This window comes from Heptranchias perlo, chromosome 33 (genome assembly GCF_035084215.1).
Source record: "Heptranchias perlo isolate sHepPer1 chromosome 33, sHepPer1.hap1, whole genome shotgun sequence".
NCBI lineage: Eukaryota > Metazoa > Chordata > Chondrichthyes > Hexanchiformes > Hexanchidae > Heptranchias > Heptranchias perlo.
Window position 1 is genome coordinate 28,111,299 of NC_090357.1, and position 18,805 is coordinate 28,130,103.

Genomic DNA, 18,805 nt, shown 5'->3' on the forward strand with positions numbered 1-18,805 from the left:
ATGGTTCACAGCACCTCATTGATGGCTAGTTTTGGGCTGCTAGAACTGTCATAGAACCATAGAATCATCGAAAATTTACGGCACAGAAGGAGGCCATTTGGCCCATCATGTCCATGCTGGCCGAAAACGAGCCACCCAAACTAATCCCACTTTCCATCACTTGGTCCGTAGCCTTGTAGGTCACGGCACTTCAGGTACTTTTTAAAATTAGTTGAGGGTTTCTGCCTCTATCACCCTTTTCTTTCAGGCAGTGAGTTCCAGACACCCACCACCCTCTTGGTTAAATATTTTTCCCCAGCTCCCCTCTAATCTTTCTACCAATCACTACAAAACAATGCCCCCTGGTTATTGACCTCTCTGCTAAGGGAAATAGGTCCTTCCTATCCGCTCTATCTAGGCCCCTCATAATTTTGTATATCTCAATTAAATCATCCTCAGCTTCCTCAGTTCCAAAGAGAACAACCCCAACGTATCCAATCTTTCCTCATACCTAAAATTCTCCAGTCCTGGCATCCTCGTAAATCTCCTCTGTACCCTCTCTAATGCAATTACATCCTTCCTGTAATGTGGTGACCAGAACTGTACACAATACTCAAACTGTGGCCTAACCAGTGTTTTATATAGCTCCTGCTCTTATATTCTATGCCTCGGCTAATAAATGAAAGTATTCCATATGCCTTCTTAACCACCTTATCTACCCGTCCTGTTACCTTCAGGGATCTGTGGACATGACTCCAAGGTCCCTTAGTCTGTCCCGCTTAGCACGGTGGTAGTGCCACATGATACAATGGAGGGTGTCCTCTGTATGAAGAGAAGACTTTGTCTTCATAAGGACTGTGTGGTGGTCACTTCTATCAATGCTATCATGGATAGATGCATCTGCGACAGGTAAATTGGTGAGGATGAGGTCAAGTACAATATTGTACTTGACCTCATCACCTGATGCAGGCCCAGTTGGGCAGCGATGTCCTTTAGGACTCTGCCAGCTCGGTCAGTGGTGGTACTACTGAGCCACTCTTGGTGGTGGACATTGAAGACCCTCACCCAGAATATATTATTTGCCCTTGCTTCCCTCGGAGCTTCCTCCAAGTGATGTACAACATCAGTTGAGAGGGAGTCGTGTTTGACCTGAAGCCGTGAGACTTCATGAGGTCTGAAGTTGACTAGGCTGAGATTGCCTTAGTCTTTTCCTGATATGATGCCTGGGATGCTGCCAATAGGTCTGCCAGATTTCTTTCTTATTATTAGACTTTGTAGTCATTATTTACAAGTGGGTGACTTGCTGATCCACTTCAGAGGGTAAAGGAATATAGGAACAGAAGTAGGCCATTCAGCCCCTCAAGCCTGTTTTGCCATTGAATTAGATCATGGCTGATCTGTATCTAAACTCCATTTACCCATTTTGGTTCCATATCCCTTAACACCCTTACGCAAAAAAATCTATCAATCTCAGTTTTGAAATTTTCAATTGAACCCCAGCCTCAACAGCCTTTTGGGGGAGAGATTTCCAGATTTCCACTCCCCTTTGTGTAAAGAAGTGTTTCCTGACATCACCCCCGAACGGCCTAGCTCTAATTTTAAGGTTATGCCCCCTTGTTCCGGACTCCCCCTCCAGAGAAAATAGTTTCTCTTTTTCTACCCTATTAAATCCTTTAATCATCTTAAACTACTCAATTAGATCACCCATTAATCTTCTATATTCAAGGGAATAAAAGCCTAGTCTATGCAACCTGTCTTCATAATTTAACCCTTTTAGCCCCAGTATCATTCTGGTAAATTTACACTGCACCCCCTCCAAGGCCAGTATATCCTTCCTGAGGTGCGGTGCCCAGTATTGAACACAGTGTCCCAGATACAGTCTAACAAGATCTTTATATAATTGTAGCATAACTTACACCCCTTTGTTTTTCAACCTTCTTGAAATAAAGGCCAACATTCCATTCGCCTTTTAAATTATTTTTTGTACCCGTCCACTGGTTTTTAGTGATTTCTGAACATGGACCCCTAAATCTCTCTGCTCCTCCACAGATCCTGGCTTCTTACCATTTAGATAATATCTGATCTATCTTTCATAGGTCCAAAGTGGATCACCTCACACTTCCCCACGGTGAACTCCATCTGCCTCAGTTTTGCCCACTCACTCAATCAATCACTGTTCTTAATGAATACTTTGCATCTGTCTTCACAAAAGAGGGGGACGATGCACACATTATAGTTAAGGAGGAAAAGGAGTGTGAAATATTGGATGTGATAAACATAGTGAGGGAGGAAGTATTCAGGGGATTAGCATCTTTGAAAGTAGATAAATCGCCAGGCCTGGATGAAATGTATCCCAGGCTGTTAAGAGAAGCAAGAGAGGAAATTGCAGAGGCTCTGACCATCATTTTCCAATCCTCTCTGGCCATAGGCGTGGTGCCGGAGGATTGGAGGACTGCTAATGTTGTACCGTTGTTTAAAAAGGGAGAAAGGGATAGACCGAATGCTTACAGGCCAGTCTTGGAAACAATTCTGAGGGACGGTATAAATCGTCATTTAGAAAGGCACGGGTTAATCAAAGACAGTCAGCATGGATTTGTTAAGGAAAGGTCGTATCTGACTAACTTGATTGAATTTTTCGAGGAGGTAACGAGGAGGGTCGATGAGGGTACTGCGTTTGATGTAGTCTACATGGATTTTAGCAAGGCGTTTGACAAGGACCTACATGGCAGACTGGTCAGAAAAATAAAAGCCCATGGGATCCAAGGGAAAGTGGCAAGTTGGATCCAAAATTGGCTCAGTGGCAGGAAGCAAAGAATAATGGCCAACGGGTGTTTTTGTGACTGGAAGGATGTTTCCAGTGGGGTTCCGCAGGGCTCAGTACTAGGTCCCTTGCTTTTTGTGGTATATATCAATGATTTAGACTTAAATGTAGGGGCCATGATTAAGAAGTTTGCAGATGATACAAAAATTGGCCATGTGGTTGATAGTGAGGAGAAAAGCTGTAGACTGCAGGAAGAGATCAATGGACTGGTCAGATGGGTAGAAAAGGGGCAAATGGAATTCATACAGGAAAAGTGTGAGGTAATGCATTTGGGGAGGGCAAACAAGGCAAGGGAATAGACAATAAATGGGAGGACACTGAGAGGTGTAGAGTAACAGGGGGACCTTGGAGTGCATGTCTACAGATCCCTGAAGGTAGCAGGACAGGTAGATAAGGAGGTTAAGAAGCCATACGGGATACTTTCCTTTATTAGCCGAGGTCTAGAATATAAGAGCAGGGAGGTTATGCTAGAACTGTATAAAACATTAGTTAGACCACAGTTTGAGCACTGTGTACAGTTCTGGTCACCACATTACAGGAAGGATGTAATTGCACTAGAAAGGGCACAGAGAAGATTTACGAGGATGCTGCCAGGACTGGAGAATTTTAGCTATGGGGAAAGATTGGATATGCTGGGGTTGTTTTCTTTGGAACAGAGGAGGCTGAGGGGAGATTTTATTGAGGTGTATAAAACTATGAGGGGACTAGATAGAGTGGATAGGAAGGACCTATTTCCCTTAGCAGAGAGGCCAATAACCAGGGGGCATAGATTTAAAGTAATTGGTAAAAGGATTAGAGGGGAGCTGAGGAAAAATTTTTTCACTCGAAGTGTGGTGGGTGTCTGGAACTCACTGCCTGAAAGGATGGTAGAGGCAGAAACCCTCATCACTTTAAGAAGTACTTCGATGTGCACTTGAAGTGCTGTAACCTACAGGGCTACGGACTAAGTGCTGGAAAGTGGGATTAGGCTGGATAGCTCTTTTTCGGCCGGCACAGACATGATGGGCCGAATGGCCTCCTTCTGCGCTGTAAATTTCTATGATTCTATGATTCGATATCCCTTTGCAACTTTCTGCTCCCAACTACACTATTTACTGTGCCACCTAACTTGACCAACAGTGGGGAAAATGCAAGACTTCACCATCGTATCAGCTGGCATTCATAATTCAACTTTACTTTTTTGGGGTTGGGAAGAGAACTGCAATGTGTGTATCTTTAAAATAATTGCTACAATGCCTTCAAGTAACTTCAGGCAGTTTCTAATTCTCCCAACACAGAGACCTCATAGTGTGGGAGCAGAATCACATGTCGGTCAGGCATAGGGGTAGGTCACACATAGGGGTAGCAGGCTCCTGTCCTCGAAGACATTAGTGAAACAGTTGGCTTTTTAACAGCACAACAGAAGCTTTCATGGTTATCTTTCCTGGTGCCAACCCACAAATTAGCTGATGTATTTAATTCAATTTCACAACTTGTCAAGGGTTGTTAGTCCATAACCACCAGATTACAGTACTCATCGAGAGGACTCAATAAAGTTAGTCAGTGTGAGAGATGGAATGATTGGGTTAATGTGCAAACAGTGTAACTCACTAACTGTATTTTCCTCCACTGTTTCCTTGTTGGTTGTCCCATGTACTTATAAAATTAGGAACCCAACAGGGGAGGGATCAGCTGTTGGACTATTTTGGTGCAAAGCTGGAATACAACATTTAGGATTGAGTGTGCATTGTACTCATGTTAACAGGACCCCACAAAGAAACCCAGGATTCCCTCCTACTGTGATCGCCTCCGGAAACCGCCTCCTCTAGACTTACCTTTGACCAGGACTGTTCCACCCTCGAACCAATGTTTCGTCATTGACACCAAGTTCCGGTGGGAGTCAGGCCTAACTTATTTAAATGAGGCTTACAAATCGAAATGGTCCGGGCCTCATGTCAGCAGGCTGGGGTAAACCTGACACTCACTCCATTGGCCCATACTCGTTCTCGCACCTATTAAAATTGGGGTTGTAGTTCTTAACAAGATTAATGCAAATATTATAGTATCTTTCAGCGAGAAATGGAACCTATGATTAGAAAATATTAAAGTAACTTTGATCCATCCTTCTTCACTAAACATCTCTGCAATAGAACTCACTATTACCAAAGATTTCCTGTTCATGTACCATGTTTATATTCAGGATGTTCCATCTAGACCTCCCCTCTTTACTCGAATAGTTTGTCCAGGGGCACTCACCCCCACCCCACACCCCCGCCTCCCCCTTCCTGATCTTATTTTGTGTACTCTCTCAGACACACACAGGCACACATAAATAAAAGAGATTCATCTGCCCCCAAATATCTTATAAGGTAGACCAGCCATGCAAAATATCTAGTGCAAAGTTTCAATTGTCAGACAGGCATGTCCCTGTAGGAACAGAAAGATGGATAAACCATGGGACCAATAGTTCTATTAAATTGTTCTATTTTAATAGGGCCCTTTCACATGCAGTGTGGATATGGGATAGCCCTCCCTCCTAATAACTATCTCTTGTCCATTTTGCTCTACAGCAGAGACAACGTTAAATCCTTGATCAGTCAACACCTCACAGTTTGGGTAGACAATGAATGGAGGCCCAGATGCACATGGAGCAGCAAATCATTGAAGTCCAAAGGGGAAGGGCAGGGAAGACGGACCTAAATAACCCCAAATCCCTATTACGACCACTGGTGTAAGACTGTCATTGCACCCTCATTACATTGCCATTTCTGAAGACTGTCTCCCTAAACCAGGCATTCCACTGTTTCCACTGTCCAATGTGGGAGTTGAATGTCAAGCTGTAGTCATTCTCAGTGCTAAGCAAACATGACGACCTATTTAATAGCTCATAATACAGGATCAATGGCTGCTGCACGCTGCATTGGTGATGGCCGAGTCTTGGGTCGAACCAGTCCTTTATCTCCACAATAGCTTGGAGCAGGACAACACCGTGCCCCGTTCCCTGGTCAACAGAATCAAATGGGTGGCTACCAAGCTGCACAGGTTCGAGAAAGGAATCACCATTTTAATTCAAAAGGTAGGATTACTTTGTAAACTATATGCCATTGTGTGTTTGATAGTGTTTGTTCACACGGCATTTTAGTGCCGATTCAGTGATTGAGCTCTCTCAACAAGGTGTGGGCTCACAGGCAGGACAAGACGGGAAGTCATGGACACACAGACCTCACTGGGAATGCCTGATCACAGAATCAGCTCCGTTATTAACATGGACAATGAATGTGAGTTGATTCTTTCATATACTTTAAATTAGAATCCAATCAGGAAAGTAAGCAGGGTAAGGTGACTGAGGGGTGCAGTAACTGAGACACTGGGCTTTCACCTCTGGGATCTGGGTTTGAAACCAGAGCAAACTGATGGATTGAATGCCTCTTCTGTCTACCGGCTGTAAGAATTCCTGTGTAAAATTAACTTGGGCTGTCTCAAATCAATTTCTAATAAGTATGGTCCCACAGCACAGAACTGCCGCTAATTCAGCATAAATTGGTAATCTCACTCAGAATCCACAGGATGGGTGGTATCGGAAATGGAGAAGTGTGCTACTGGTGCAGTAGGGGGCGCCCTTCTGAGGTTGTGGCACAGCAACATTCTTGGGACAGCGCAGAGGGAGCTTTACTCTGTATCTAACCCGTGTTGTACCTGCCCCGGGAGTGTTTGATGGGACAGTGTAGAGGGAGCTTTACTCTGTATCTAACCCGTGCTGTACCTGCCCTGGGAGTGTTTGATGGGACAGTGTAGAGGGAGCTTTACTCTGTATCTAACCCGTGCTGTACCTGCCCTGGGAGTGTTTGATGGGACAGTGTAGAGGGAGCTTTACTCTGTATCTAACCCGTGCTGTACCTGCCCTGGGAGTGTTTGATGGGACAGTGTAGAGGGAGCTTTACTCTGTATCTAACCCGTGCTGTACCTGCCCTGGGAGTGTTTGATGGGACAGTGTAGAGGGAGCTTTACTCTGTATCTAACCCGTGCTGTACCTGCCCTGGGAGTGTTTGATGGGACAGTGTAGAGGGAGCTTTACTCTGTATCTAACCCGTGCTGTACCTGCCCTGGGAGTGTTTGATGGGACAGTGTAGAGGGAGCTTTACTCTGTATCTAACCCGTGCTGTACCTGCCCTGGGAGTGTTTGATGGGACAGTGTAGAGGGAGCTTTACTCTGTATCTAACCCGTGCTGTACCTGCCCTGGGAGTGTTTGATGGGACAGTGTAGAGGGAGCTTTACTCTGTATCTAACCCGTGCTGTACCTGCCCTGGGAGTGTTTGATGGGACAGTGCAGAGGGAGCTTTACTCTGTATCTAACCCGTGCTGTACCTGCCCTGGGAGTGTTTGATGGGACAGTGTAGAGGGAGCTTTACTCTGTATCTAACCCGTGCTGTAGCTGCCCTGGGAGTGTTTGATGGGACAGTGTAGAGGGAGCTTTACTCTGTATCTAACCCGTGCTGTAGCTGCCCTGGGAGTGTTTGATGGGACAGCGCAGAGGGAGCTTTACTCTGTATCTAACCCGTGCTGTACCTGCCCTGGGAGTGTTTGATGGGACAGTGCAGAGGGAGCTTTACTCTGTATCTAACCCGTGCTGTACCTGCCCTGGGAGTGTTTGATGGGACAGTATAGAGGGAGCTTTACTCTGTATCTAACCCGTGCTGTACCTGCCCTGGGAGTGTTTGATGGGACAGTGTAGAGGGAGCTTTACTCTGTATCTAACCCGTGCTGTACCTGCCCTGGGAGTGTTTGATGGGACAGTGCAGAGGGAGCTTTACTCTGTATCTAACCCGTGCTGTAGCTGCCCTGGGAGTGTTTGATGGGACAGTGTAGAGGGAGCTTTACTCTTTATCTAACCCGTGCTGTACCTGCCCTGGGAGCGTTTGATGGGACAGTGTAGAGGGAGCTTTACTCTGTATCTAACCTGTGCTGTACCTGCCCTGAGAGTGTTTGATGGGACAGTGTAGAGGGAGCTTTACTCTGTATCTAACCCGTGCTGTACCTGCCCTGGGAGTGTTTGATGGGACAGTGTAGAGGGAGCTTAACTCTGTATCTAACCCGTGCTATACCTGCCCTGGGAGTGTTTGATGGGACAGTGTAGAGGGAGCTTAACTCTGTATCTAACCCGTGCTATACCTGCCCTGGGAGTGTTTGATGGGACAGTGTTTTTTTTATTCGTTCACGGGATGTGGGCATCGCTGGCGAGGCCAGCATTTATTGCCCATCCCTAATTGCCCTCGAGAAGGTGGTGATGAGCCGCCTTCTTGAACCGCTGCAGTCTGTGTGGTGACGGTTCTCCCACAGTGCTGTTAGGAAGGGAGTTCCAGGATTTTGACCCAGCGACAATGAAGGAACGGCGATATATTTCCAAGTCGGGATGGTGTGTAACTTGGAGAGGAACGTGCAGGCGGTGTGGAGGGAGCTTAACTCTGTATCTAACCCGTGCTGTACCTGCCCTGAGAGTGTTTGATGGGACAGTGTAGAGGGAGCTTAACTCTGTATCTAACCCGTGCTGTACCTGCCCTGGGAGTGTTTGATGGGACAGTGTAGAGGGAGCTTTACTCTGTATCTAACCCGTGCTGTACCTGCCCTGGGAGTGTTTGATGGGACAGTGCAGAGGGAGCTTTACTCTGTATCTAACCTGTGCTGTAGCTGCCCTGGGAGTGTTTGATGGGACAGTGTAGAGGGAGCTTAACTCTGTATCTAACCCGTGTTGTACCTGCCCTGGGAGTGTTTGATGGGACAGTGTAGAGGGAGCTTTACTCTGTATCTAACCCATGCTGTACCTGCCCTGGGAGTGTTTGATGGGACAGTGTAGAGGGAGCTTTACTCTGTATCTAACCCGTGTTGTACCTGCCCTGGGAGTGTTTGATGGGACAGTGTAGAGGGAGCTTTACTCTGTATCTAACCCGTGCTGTACCTGCCCTGGGAGTGTTTGATGGGACAGTGTAGAGGGAGCTTTACTCTGTATCTAACCCATGCTGTACCTGCCCTGGGAGTGTTTGATGGTGGTGATTGCACAGGGAGTCCAGGATTTGGAGCGGGTCCTGGATCCATTAGATTTCTGTCCATTTCAATCGTGCTGGAATTCCGCTGGAAGTGAGGATCGGAGAAAGTGCCAGGCATGCGAATGATGGATTTAGGACAGAATAATGTTCCCTGTCCTAAATTCCATAATTTCTGCCCTCAACTCTGCCCTTCGAAGAAGTGTCTGGATAAAATAGTCATTGATGCCAGGACTAACTGATGACGTGAAAGTTGAGTCTTAAAGGCAAATTACGGATGCTTTTGGTAGGAAATTGTTTTTCACTACAACTTTGCTCTTGCTGCCTCTTTATGGATTTTTTCCCTGTTCATCAGAAGAGGTTTCTCCCCCTGGATAATTTCGGATAAAACCTATGAAGGCTGCAATATGGGATTGCCAATGGGGATTCCATTAGATGAAATCGACCTCTTGAAAGAAGAGGAGGAGGAGGAGCAATCAGCTGCATAGGAAGCTGATCTAATGAGCAGCAAAGAAGAACCAGAACCTTCTGCTGATTCTCTACCAACAGAGTGTAGAGACTAAGGGCTCCTTCTTAATCTCTCTCTAGAGTTGTGTCATAGAAGGCTAAGATTCAGCCCCGAATCCCTGCAGGGACTCTGCTCACTGATGCATCCAGAACTGTAGACCTAATCAGGAGCTAGGACCACTAAACTTACAATTACAGAGATGGTCACAACAGCCCTCAATGTTTTGGCATTGGATCATCGCAAGGTACCATTGGTCACTGTTGCCACATAAGGCAACTTAGAGGTCGAACTTACATCAGGCAAATCACTATCGCACTTTTTGATATGGCTTCTCAATTTATGAACTTTGATACTGAACACAGGTACATAAGTTACAGGATTTCACAGGGTTCTTGGGACAATAGACCGTACACATCTAGCTGTCTGTGCCCCGACTGACAACCCTCAATGTTTTGCTAACAGAAAGGGATCTGAGTGTTTAATGAATATGTGGTTATGGGCACCAGTTTCTTCATGTAAATGCAAAGTGTGCTGGCAGCTGTTATGATACTTTTATCCCCCAGCCGCCGAGCGACCGTGGTCCATTTCACAATGAAGGGCAGTGACCCCGAGGAGAGAGAGGATCTCACTCCCCTCATGACTCAGGACACCACTGCACAGGACCCCCAATGCAGCAGAAGAGAAATACAAAGATTCTGATATAAGAACAAGAATTTGATTAGACAATCAATAGGGACACTGACAGGGTGGTTCAGATGCTTGGATAGATCAGTGGGTGCCCTTCAGTATAGTTTCAGCAAGAATTGTAGCGTCCTCCACAACTTCGCTATCCAGAGATGTCTAGAGGTTGACATGTCAGAAGATGAGGAGAAAGGAGAGGCCAATGGTGACACCACTGGAGGCCGAAAATCCAGCAGAGGAAAAGGTGGGACGTCTAACCTACAGAAGCCAGGTTGGATCACCTTGGGTCTGCAGGAAACTAGGTTGTATAAGTTTATTGTATAATCATAATAGTTATTATACTATTGGTGCCTGAGTAATAAACTTGCATTTGCATAATACGCTCGAGCCTGAAGCACGAGGAATCATTTAATTAAGTTTAAGAGGATTCCTTACAGGGCCTTTGCTCAGGGCTGCTGACTTCTGACATGGATCTGCAATAGGCTACTTTTTTGGTTTTGGCTTATCATAGAATTACAAAGAATTTACAGCACAGAAAAAGGCCATTCAACCCAATTGGTCTGTGCCGGTGTTTATGCTCCACATGAGTCTCCTCCCGCCTTACTTCATCTAACCCTATCAACATATCCTTCTATTCCTTTCTTCCTCATGTGTTTATCTAGCTTCCCCTTAAATGCATCTATGCTATTCATCTCAACTACTCCTTGTGGTAGCAAGTTCCACATTCTCACCCCTCTCTGAGTAAAGAAGTTTCTCATGAATTTCTTATTGGATTTATTAGTGACTATTTTATATTTATGGCCTCTAGTTTTGGACTCCCCCACAAGTGGAAACATCTTTTCTACGTCGACCCTATCAAACCCCTTTCGTAATTGTAAAGACCTTTATTATGTCACCCCTCAGCCTTCTCTTTTCTAGAGAACTTATCCTAATGCATTGATCCTACCACATGTGATGTCATCATGAGGGGGGGTGGGTAGGGGGGGAATGTTTGAAGAGCCCCCCATTACTGCTGTCCTCAGGGAAAGCAGCCTCATTGGTGCACTCCCTAGCTATCCCACTGGAAGGGGGAACAGGACACTGATTGAACATCCACACTTGCGCAATTCCCAGCAGGAAGTCACTGGACAACTATCAGAACCTTGGCTGATGTTTACATTGCTAACCCAGTAGTACTGAGACCTACTGTAGGTGTCCTGACTACTGCAAATTGATGCTATCTCCTTCATATTTAACAGTACTGAGTGTCATTCACCTGTCCAGGTGTACAGTCTGTCTTACCTCAGTAGAATCCGTCTCCTCAGCTTGCTTTCCCACGCAGTTGGGTCATCATCAGAAACTCACATTGTTTTCTTATAGCACTTAATATACTAAGCCTAGCGGAGGTCCCAGGACTGATCTCGAAGACTCTGTTGGTCATTACTGCCTTGCAGGTTTATTCCCATTAACGATCACCATCTGCTTCCCATTATCCAATCATTTCTCCATCCAATTTACAACTTCCTCCTTGGTCCCACGAGTTTTGGGGATAGCTGTAAGTGTTTTGTGAGGGACCTTGTGAAATGCTGTCTGAAAATCAAGCTATGTAATATCTACCACATCGCAATTCATCCACTAAATTGGTTACATCCTCAAAGTATTCCAATCAGTTGGTTAGACTCAATTTGTTCCAACTGCAGTGGTACCACAGGACTGAGTGGCTTGAGGCCATTCTTGATCTGGGTTAATATTACATTCCACGTATAGTTGGGCTAATTTTAGAATTAAACATCTGCAGCCAAATTTTGTTCTTAATCCATATTAAATTAACTCTTTCCAACTGAAAGAAACAGATGCTCCACCTTTATTCCAACTCCTTGTGTATTATTACAAGCTGTGAGCTGCACTATAAAGCTCTTTATGAAATCTCAGGAACCAAAATCCAGTATTCTGATCACAAAGAGAGAGAGAGAGGGAGAGAGACATGGAGAACTTTATAATGAAAGTGGGGTATAACTGAGACCCTTATAATGGGGGTGTGGTTTATTCAATGTGAATATGACACCTTCAGGCATTGGCAATTTGGAAGCAGTTAATCATAAATAGTTATGAACCTGCACTTAGTGTTAAAATTGGATAGCCTGGTGGTGAAGGATAGAATACTAGAGCCTGGTCTTCAGTAGGTTCCAAGCCTTTATTCACAGAGATTCTCCTTACACACCCCCCACACCCCAGATAAGGTCTCCTATAAAAAGGATACCAGAAAGTCCCCAATTGATACCCACCACCTGAATACAATTAGAACCAATTGATATAATTTTTTTTATTCGTTCATGGGATGTGGGCGTCCAAGGCAAGGCCAGCATTTATTGCCCATCCCTAATTGCCCTTGAGAAGGTGGTGGTGAGCCGCCTTCTTGAACCACTGCAGTCCGTGTGGTGAAGGTTCTCCCACACTGCTGTTAGGTAGGGAGACCCAGGATTTTGATCCAGCGACGATGAAGGAATGATGATATATTTCCAAGTCGGGATGGTGTGTGACTTGGAGGGGAACGTGCAGGTGGTGTTGTTCCCATGTGCCTGCTGCCCTTGTCCTTCTAGGTGGTAGAGGTCGTGGGTTTGGGAGGTACTGTCAAAGAAGCCTTGGCGAGTTGCTGCAGTGCATCCTGTAGATGGTGCACACTGCAGCCACGGTGCGCCAGTGGTGAAGGGAGTGAATGTTTAAGGTGGTGGATGGGGTGCCAATCAAGCGGGCTGCTTTGCCCTGGATGGTGTCGAGCTTCTTGAGTGTTGTTGGAGCTGCGCTCATCCAGGCAAGTGGAGAGTATTCCATCACACTCCTGACTTAGCCCTTGTAGATGGTGGAAAGGCTTTGGGGAGTCAGGAGGTGAGTCACTCACTGCAGAATACCCAGCCTCTGACCTGCTCTAGTATTTATGTGGCTGGTCCAGTTAAGTTTCTGGTCAATGGTGACCCCCAGGATGTGGGGGATTCAGCGATGGTAATGTCATTGAATGTCATGGGGAGGTAGTTAGACTCTCTCTTGTTGGAGATGGTCATTGCCTGGCACTTGTCTGGCGCGAATGTTCCTTGCCACTTATCAACCCAAGACACTGCCCTGAGGAACTCCTGCAGTGATGTCCTGGGGCTGAGATGATTGGCCTCCAACAACCACTACCACCTTCCTTTGTGCTAGGTATGACTCCAGCCACTGGAGAGTTTTCCCCCGATTCCCATTGACTTCAATTTTACTAGGGCTCCATGGTGCCACACTCGGTCAAAGGCTGCGTCAAATCACACAATTAACACTCAGCACCCATCACCATAGCAACACATAGTAAACAAATGTGATCATCATACTCAATCAAAACTGAATACTAGGCAGGAAGTTATTGATTGGTTCTTATGTGTTATGTGATATCCTACGCTCCTGGAATAGTCAGCCATTCTCACTACAGTTTATTCTGTGCATTGTAGTGTTTAACCAGCCTGGATTTCTGAATGAATGCCAAACATACACATTTTACACGACAGTCAGTATTTGATCCACTTGTCCCCAGCAATGGGCAACGTACCCATCCGATTCTAACTGCCAAGTTCTTGAGCCCCCGTGTTGGTGGCTCTGATCTCTTTGCCACCGCAGCTCAGTGTTTCACCTTGTGTTCACATGGCTCCCATGCTTGCTGGGGCATGAGGAGTCAAGGTAGTGAGGCAGAAAACCATGAAGAAGTGACAGCACAACTCCGGTAGAATTTATAATTCTACTATATTCGGTCCACAGTGCAAATGAAGTTGTATTTAAAACAATGGCCCAGGCTTTGCTGGAGTGGGGCATCTTGCAGCGTGCACTGTTAGTTAGACTTTTTCCTTCACCCTTAGTCTCAAAAATATTTTGCCCCGGAAGCGTGAGCTGATAACGGTGAGGGCAACAGGGCATCTGGGACCTTAGTGAACGATGAAACCAACAGGGTATCTCCTTAATCAATGAGACTTAAGGATTGAGAAATAAACAGAAGAACACAAAGAAGGATGGTGATTGAGAGTCAAATCAGGCACAGAAAGAGAAATAAAGAGAGGGAAAGAAAGATTGGATTAAGAGGGAAAAAAGAGATAGAAAGGAAAAGTGAGGAAAATTTAAAAGTTTAAAATTTTGAATTTAAAAAATCTCTGACAATAATTTACTACCTGCAGGAATTAGACTCCACAGTTTAAATTGTTCTCTTTCTGGGCCGGAAAGGTTGAGTGACATTGCAGGAACATAAATCTCCTCATTGAAAAGGTACTTACACTTTTAAGTACTAGCCCTAACTTTCTGCGATGAATTGGTAATTAATGCCCAAATGCAGCAATTTCATGAAACTCACGGGGAGGTTGAGGGCAAGCTGCCATTTTCGCGAGGCTGACGGAGGAGCGGCGCAAATCGCCCAACAACGGGTGGCGATTCGCTTATCACGGGGTATCTCTTCCTCATCACAATTTGCTGGATGGTTTATACATTAATAACAGCGAGCGCCATTAAACTCACCGTTATTTTGGCAGCAAATTCTGGGCCAAACAGTTTGGGAAGATGCGATGAAATGAAGAATGGTCAGAGTTGCTCTTCAGTCTCTGGGTAAGTGGAGGCCACATCAACTAAAGAGACAACTAATGACACAAGCAATCTGACAATTCACAACATAATGTCTGGAACTGCGAATAAAGTAAGCATGGAACTTTCATACCAGGTAACTTTATCCTGTGTTCAATAAACGCACAGAATTCAGCAGTGCAAAGGAAGAATATACAAAGGGCCAGGAAATAGGTTTCGAGTAGACAGATCCAGTTGAACAAGACAGCTCTAGAAGTTTACAGCACTCACACTCACTTCAAGCAGCAACTTATCCAGGTCACTGGACGTCAAGCGGGCAGTCGGAACCCAAAGCTCCACAGTCCCCCTTCACTCCTCAATGTTGGTTTCCCCTTCGCTTGTTTGGCCCTGCCACTTCGTAGCACCCTGTGGAACCTTTTAAAAGGTTTTTCTCTGCAGGATTTCGGGTCGAGGCCCATAATCCGACCCCCTCCTTCAGGCACTAACTGCCGCGAGCCGCCAGCAAAATCTATCGGCATAGGGCCGGAAGAGGGCCCAGGTAAGTAATCGTTTTTTGAAATTTTGGTAAGGTTGCTTGTGCTCCTCCTGGCCCAACAAGGAAATATTGGGTCTCCTCAGCCCCGGGCTTTACCCCCTCTTTCTCAAGCCATGACCCGTCCAGACCCCACCGACATATCTTGCCGGGGCCGATTCCATGGCTCCAGTCTGCCAGCCTCTACATCATCCCCACTGGCTTCAGGCGGCAATCACTGAGGGAGGATTTAAATGAGGCCCGAGAGTTAAAACCACCAGCCGGATTGTCACCCACTTCAGCCCCCGATTCCCGCTCCAGGTTAAAATTGAAGCTAAAACCTCTAGAAGCCGATAGCTGTGAATCCCCTTCAGGAATATCTGAAATCACCTCTGCTACAAAACATGCTTCTGCATACTTTCGTCATGTAGTTGCATTACAGCAGTAACTACACTCAAAAAGTACTTCAGTGGCTGTAAAGCACTTTGGGATGTCCTGAGGTCGTGAAAGGCTCCATATAAATGTAAGTTTCTTCCTTCTTTCTTTGCTGTAATACAAGTAATGAAATGTGGGCCATTTAGATTACGAGATGTGTGTGTCCCACATTTCATATGTTATAGCCCTGTATTCAGGGCTCCTCTTGAGTTGTTAGTGTTTTTGAGAGAGGGGCAGCTTTTTTGACGGTGATGGTCAGCTTTTGCATGTTTTTTCAAGTTTGGCCTGCATAGTTCTGGCCTTTTTCTTGTGAATTCTTTGCTCATCCAGGCGAGGAATGTTAGCAATGGAGAACAGGATACTCTCCATTTCAGGCAGTCAGTGTCAGCATCCAGCACTCCCAGATCACAGTTAGACACAGGGCAAAGGTTCTTCTAATCTATTCGAACAATGTGCCTTGAGGCTGCCAAACTCATTTCACACAGGACTCTTACAGATCACTTTCATCCCAATCAATCTGAGCTTGATTTGAACCCAGGTCTCAGAGGTGAAAGGCCACAGTTTAAATTCTATCTATCTCGCCAAGGCCCAATGGCCTAAAAATTCTGGCGGCCCATTTTTGGATATAATCCCTGTGCCTGAATGGTGAGGTCAGAGGTGCTCCCAATAATGGGTCTCAGGCCTCATTTCCTTGAAGTGGGCGAGCTGCGGCGAGTGGGAGGCAGCTTGCCTGGTGAATCATCGCTGAAGATTGGGCTGCTGCCATGCTAGCAGTAGCTCTCGGGTAAATGCACTTCCTGCCTGCCATAGTGAGGCTTAGAAGACCATTTAGTGCCTGAAAAATGAATGCTGCGAGGCCAGTATGTTTTTCACTGTTGTGCCTCAGCAGTATGCTCTTATGGCCGGCCTCCCACCTTGCATCCTTTGTAAACTTGAGCTCATCCAAAACTCTGCTGCTCGTATCCTAACTCGCACCAAGTGCTGTTCACTCATCACCCCTGTGCTCGCTGACGTACGTTGGCTCCCGCTCCAGCGATGCCTCAATTTTAAAATTCTCATCCTTGTTTTCAAATCACTCCATTGCCTCGCCCCTTCCCATCTCTGTAACCTCCTCCAGCCCTACAACCCTCTGAGATCTCTGCGCTCCTCCAATTCTATCCCCGATTTTCATCGCTCCACCGCTGGTGACCGTGCCTTCAGCTGCCTAGGCCCTAAGCTCTGAAATTCCCTCCCTAAACCTCTCCACCTCTCTACTTCTCTCTCCTTCTTGAAAACGCTCCTTAAAACCTACCTCTTTAACCAAGTTTTTGCTCATCCTGTCCTAATAACTCCTTATGTGGTTCGGCGTCAAATCTCGTCTGATTACACTCTTGTGAAGCGCCTTGGGACATTTTACTATGTTAAATGCTCTATATAAATGCATGTTGATGTTGGGGAACATGGCCTCATAGCTTGCCAGCTCTTACTTGATTCAGAACAGACTCGACATGATAATGTGATGCTTCCAACGCATGCTTCACGCTTCTCCTGAGTTCTAGGGTTTCCTGATCCTGGTGTTACGTGGGGTTGTGTTATTTCTTGATGAACCTCCCACTTCATGGAAAAATACGCAGCGGGCTAGGTCTGCAGAGCCGAGAGTCTAAAGCCGTCGATGGCTCGTCTAATGTTGTGGCTGAGGGCACTGCACCGACCTGGGCAGTCTTTAATTGTCATGTTCCAGATTAAGTCCTGGCACTATTCTGATGTGGGTGATGTTTTCTGAAACCCTCTCCTGAAGGTGCAGATTTTTTCCTATTAGACTTTATCTGTCTCAGCTCTGATGAGGTACAGGAGCTGAGCCAGTTACCATTGGGCGGGCTATTCCTCCATGACGAGCAATGTGGCCAAGCACGATCCTGACCTCAAACGCCAATAAGGAGGTCACCAGGGCAGTGATCGGGAGCAGGATCTGCTGCCAGCTCTCTCTTTTCCTCTCCCGGGGGTTCGGAGGCTGTTGTTGACTCTACTCCCACTGTCCCAGCTGAGAACAGCTAACTCAGAATAAATTATAGGTGGAAGCTGACACTGTATGGCTCAGTATCACTTCGCTCAATGCTTTGCCCTCAATGCTAATCTTTTGCTTCATCGCCTCAATATTGGTTACATAGGAACACAGGAATAGGAGGAGGCCATTCAACCCCTCGAGCCTGTTCTGTCATTCAATTAGATCATTGCTGATCTGTACCTCAACTCCATTTACCCGCCTTTGTTCCATATCCCTTGATACCCTTACCCAACAAAAATCTATCGATCTCAGTCTTGAAAATTTCAATTGATCCCCAGCATCCACAGCCTTTTGGGGAAGAGAGTTCCGGATTTCCACTACCCTTTGAGTGACAAAGTGTGTTTCCGGATTTCACTCCTGCATGACCTAGCTCCAATTTTTAGATTGTGTCCCCTCCTTCTGGATCCCCCATCAGAGGAAATAGCTTCTCTGTATTTACCCTATCGAATCCTAGTTGGTGTCAGGGCCTGGTCAGTGGGATTGTGGTTGCGGCTGATGGGGAGATGATTTTTTTTTACCATTAGTTTAACCATCTTCCTTTCTGATTAAGATGCTGGATGAAGGTCATCCCATAGCAGAGATGGAGCAGCCATTGGTCGGGTTTGAAGTCAATTCCCATGTACTGGGCTCTATTCTCAGAGACTACGGGACCTTAAACTGCTTCAGGAAAGACACACACAAGATCGAGACATTCCTGAAGATACTGAAGTGTAGGCAGATGGGCAAAGTCAGCTGTTCTATATAACTGGGCCGTGATGTGTGACTGGCCTGACAGAAGGACAGGACTGAGGGGGACAGTCACCTTGTGAGGTCTCTCCTACAGGCTGGTTCTGTGCTTCTTCCATTTCACTTTTCATCAAATTTCAGCGATATTTAGACGGGCCATACCTGACACTAGAAGGACCAAGGACAGGTCCCTGATCAGTGCTGTCAGCCTGGGTTAGTGAGGGGGGAAAATCAGCCACATTTCCCGCTCCTGATTGCTCTGCAGTGACTCCTGCGTGCATGTCGGATGAGAATCGGCCTTGCCTGAGATACCTTCCATGGTCTGATAGCCTGCCAGTACTCACTGTCTCGGCTCACATCTTACTGGAAGATGGCCAGGGACACCCAACAAGAACTGATACCTTCTGGAGAAAAATTGAGAAAACGATTGACCATTGTGGGCCACCGTACTGGACTGGGCCTTCATGGAGGCCTCTCTGAGATAGTGCTGATATCAGCCCAGTGTTGGTTCTGCAA

General features: G+C 46.2%; 1 protein-coding gene across 1 annotated transcript in view; it reads left to right on the plus strand.

The window, feature by feature from the left end:
• smtlb (somatolactin beta) overlaps positions 1-18,308 on the plus strand; it is a 41,198-nt gene extending 22,890 nt beyond the window's left edge. The window contains exons 5-6 of the mRNA XM_067970792.1: positions 5,676-5,855; positions 18,114-18,308. Coding sequence (XP_067826893.1) covers positions 5,676-5,855; positions 18,114-18,308 — 375 coding nt within the window. The remainder of the gene's footprint in view (positions 1-5,675; positions 5,856-18,113) is intronic.
• Positions 18,309-18,805: the final 497 nt, after the last annotated feature.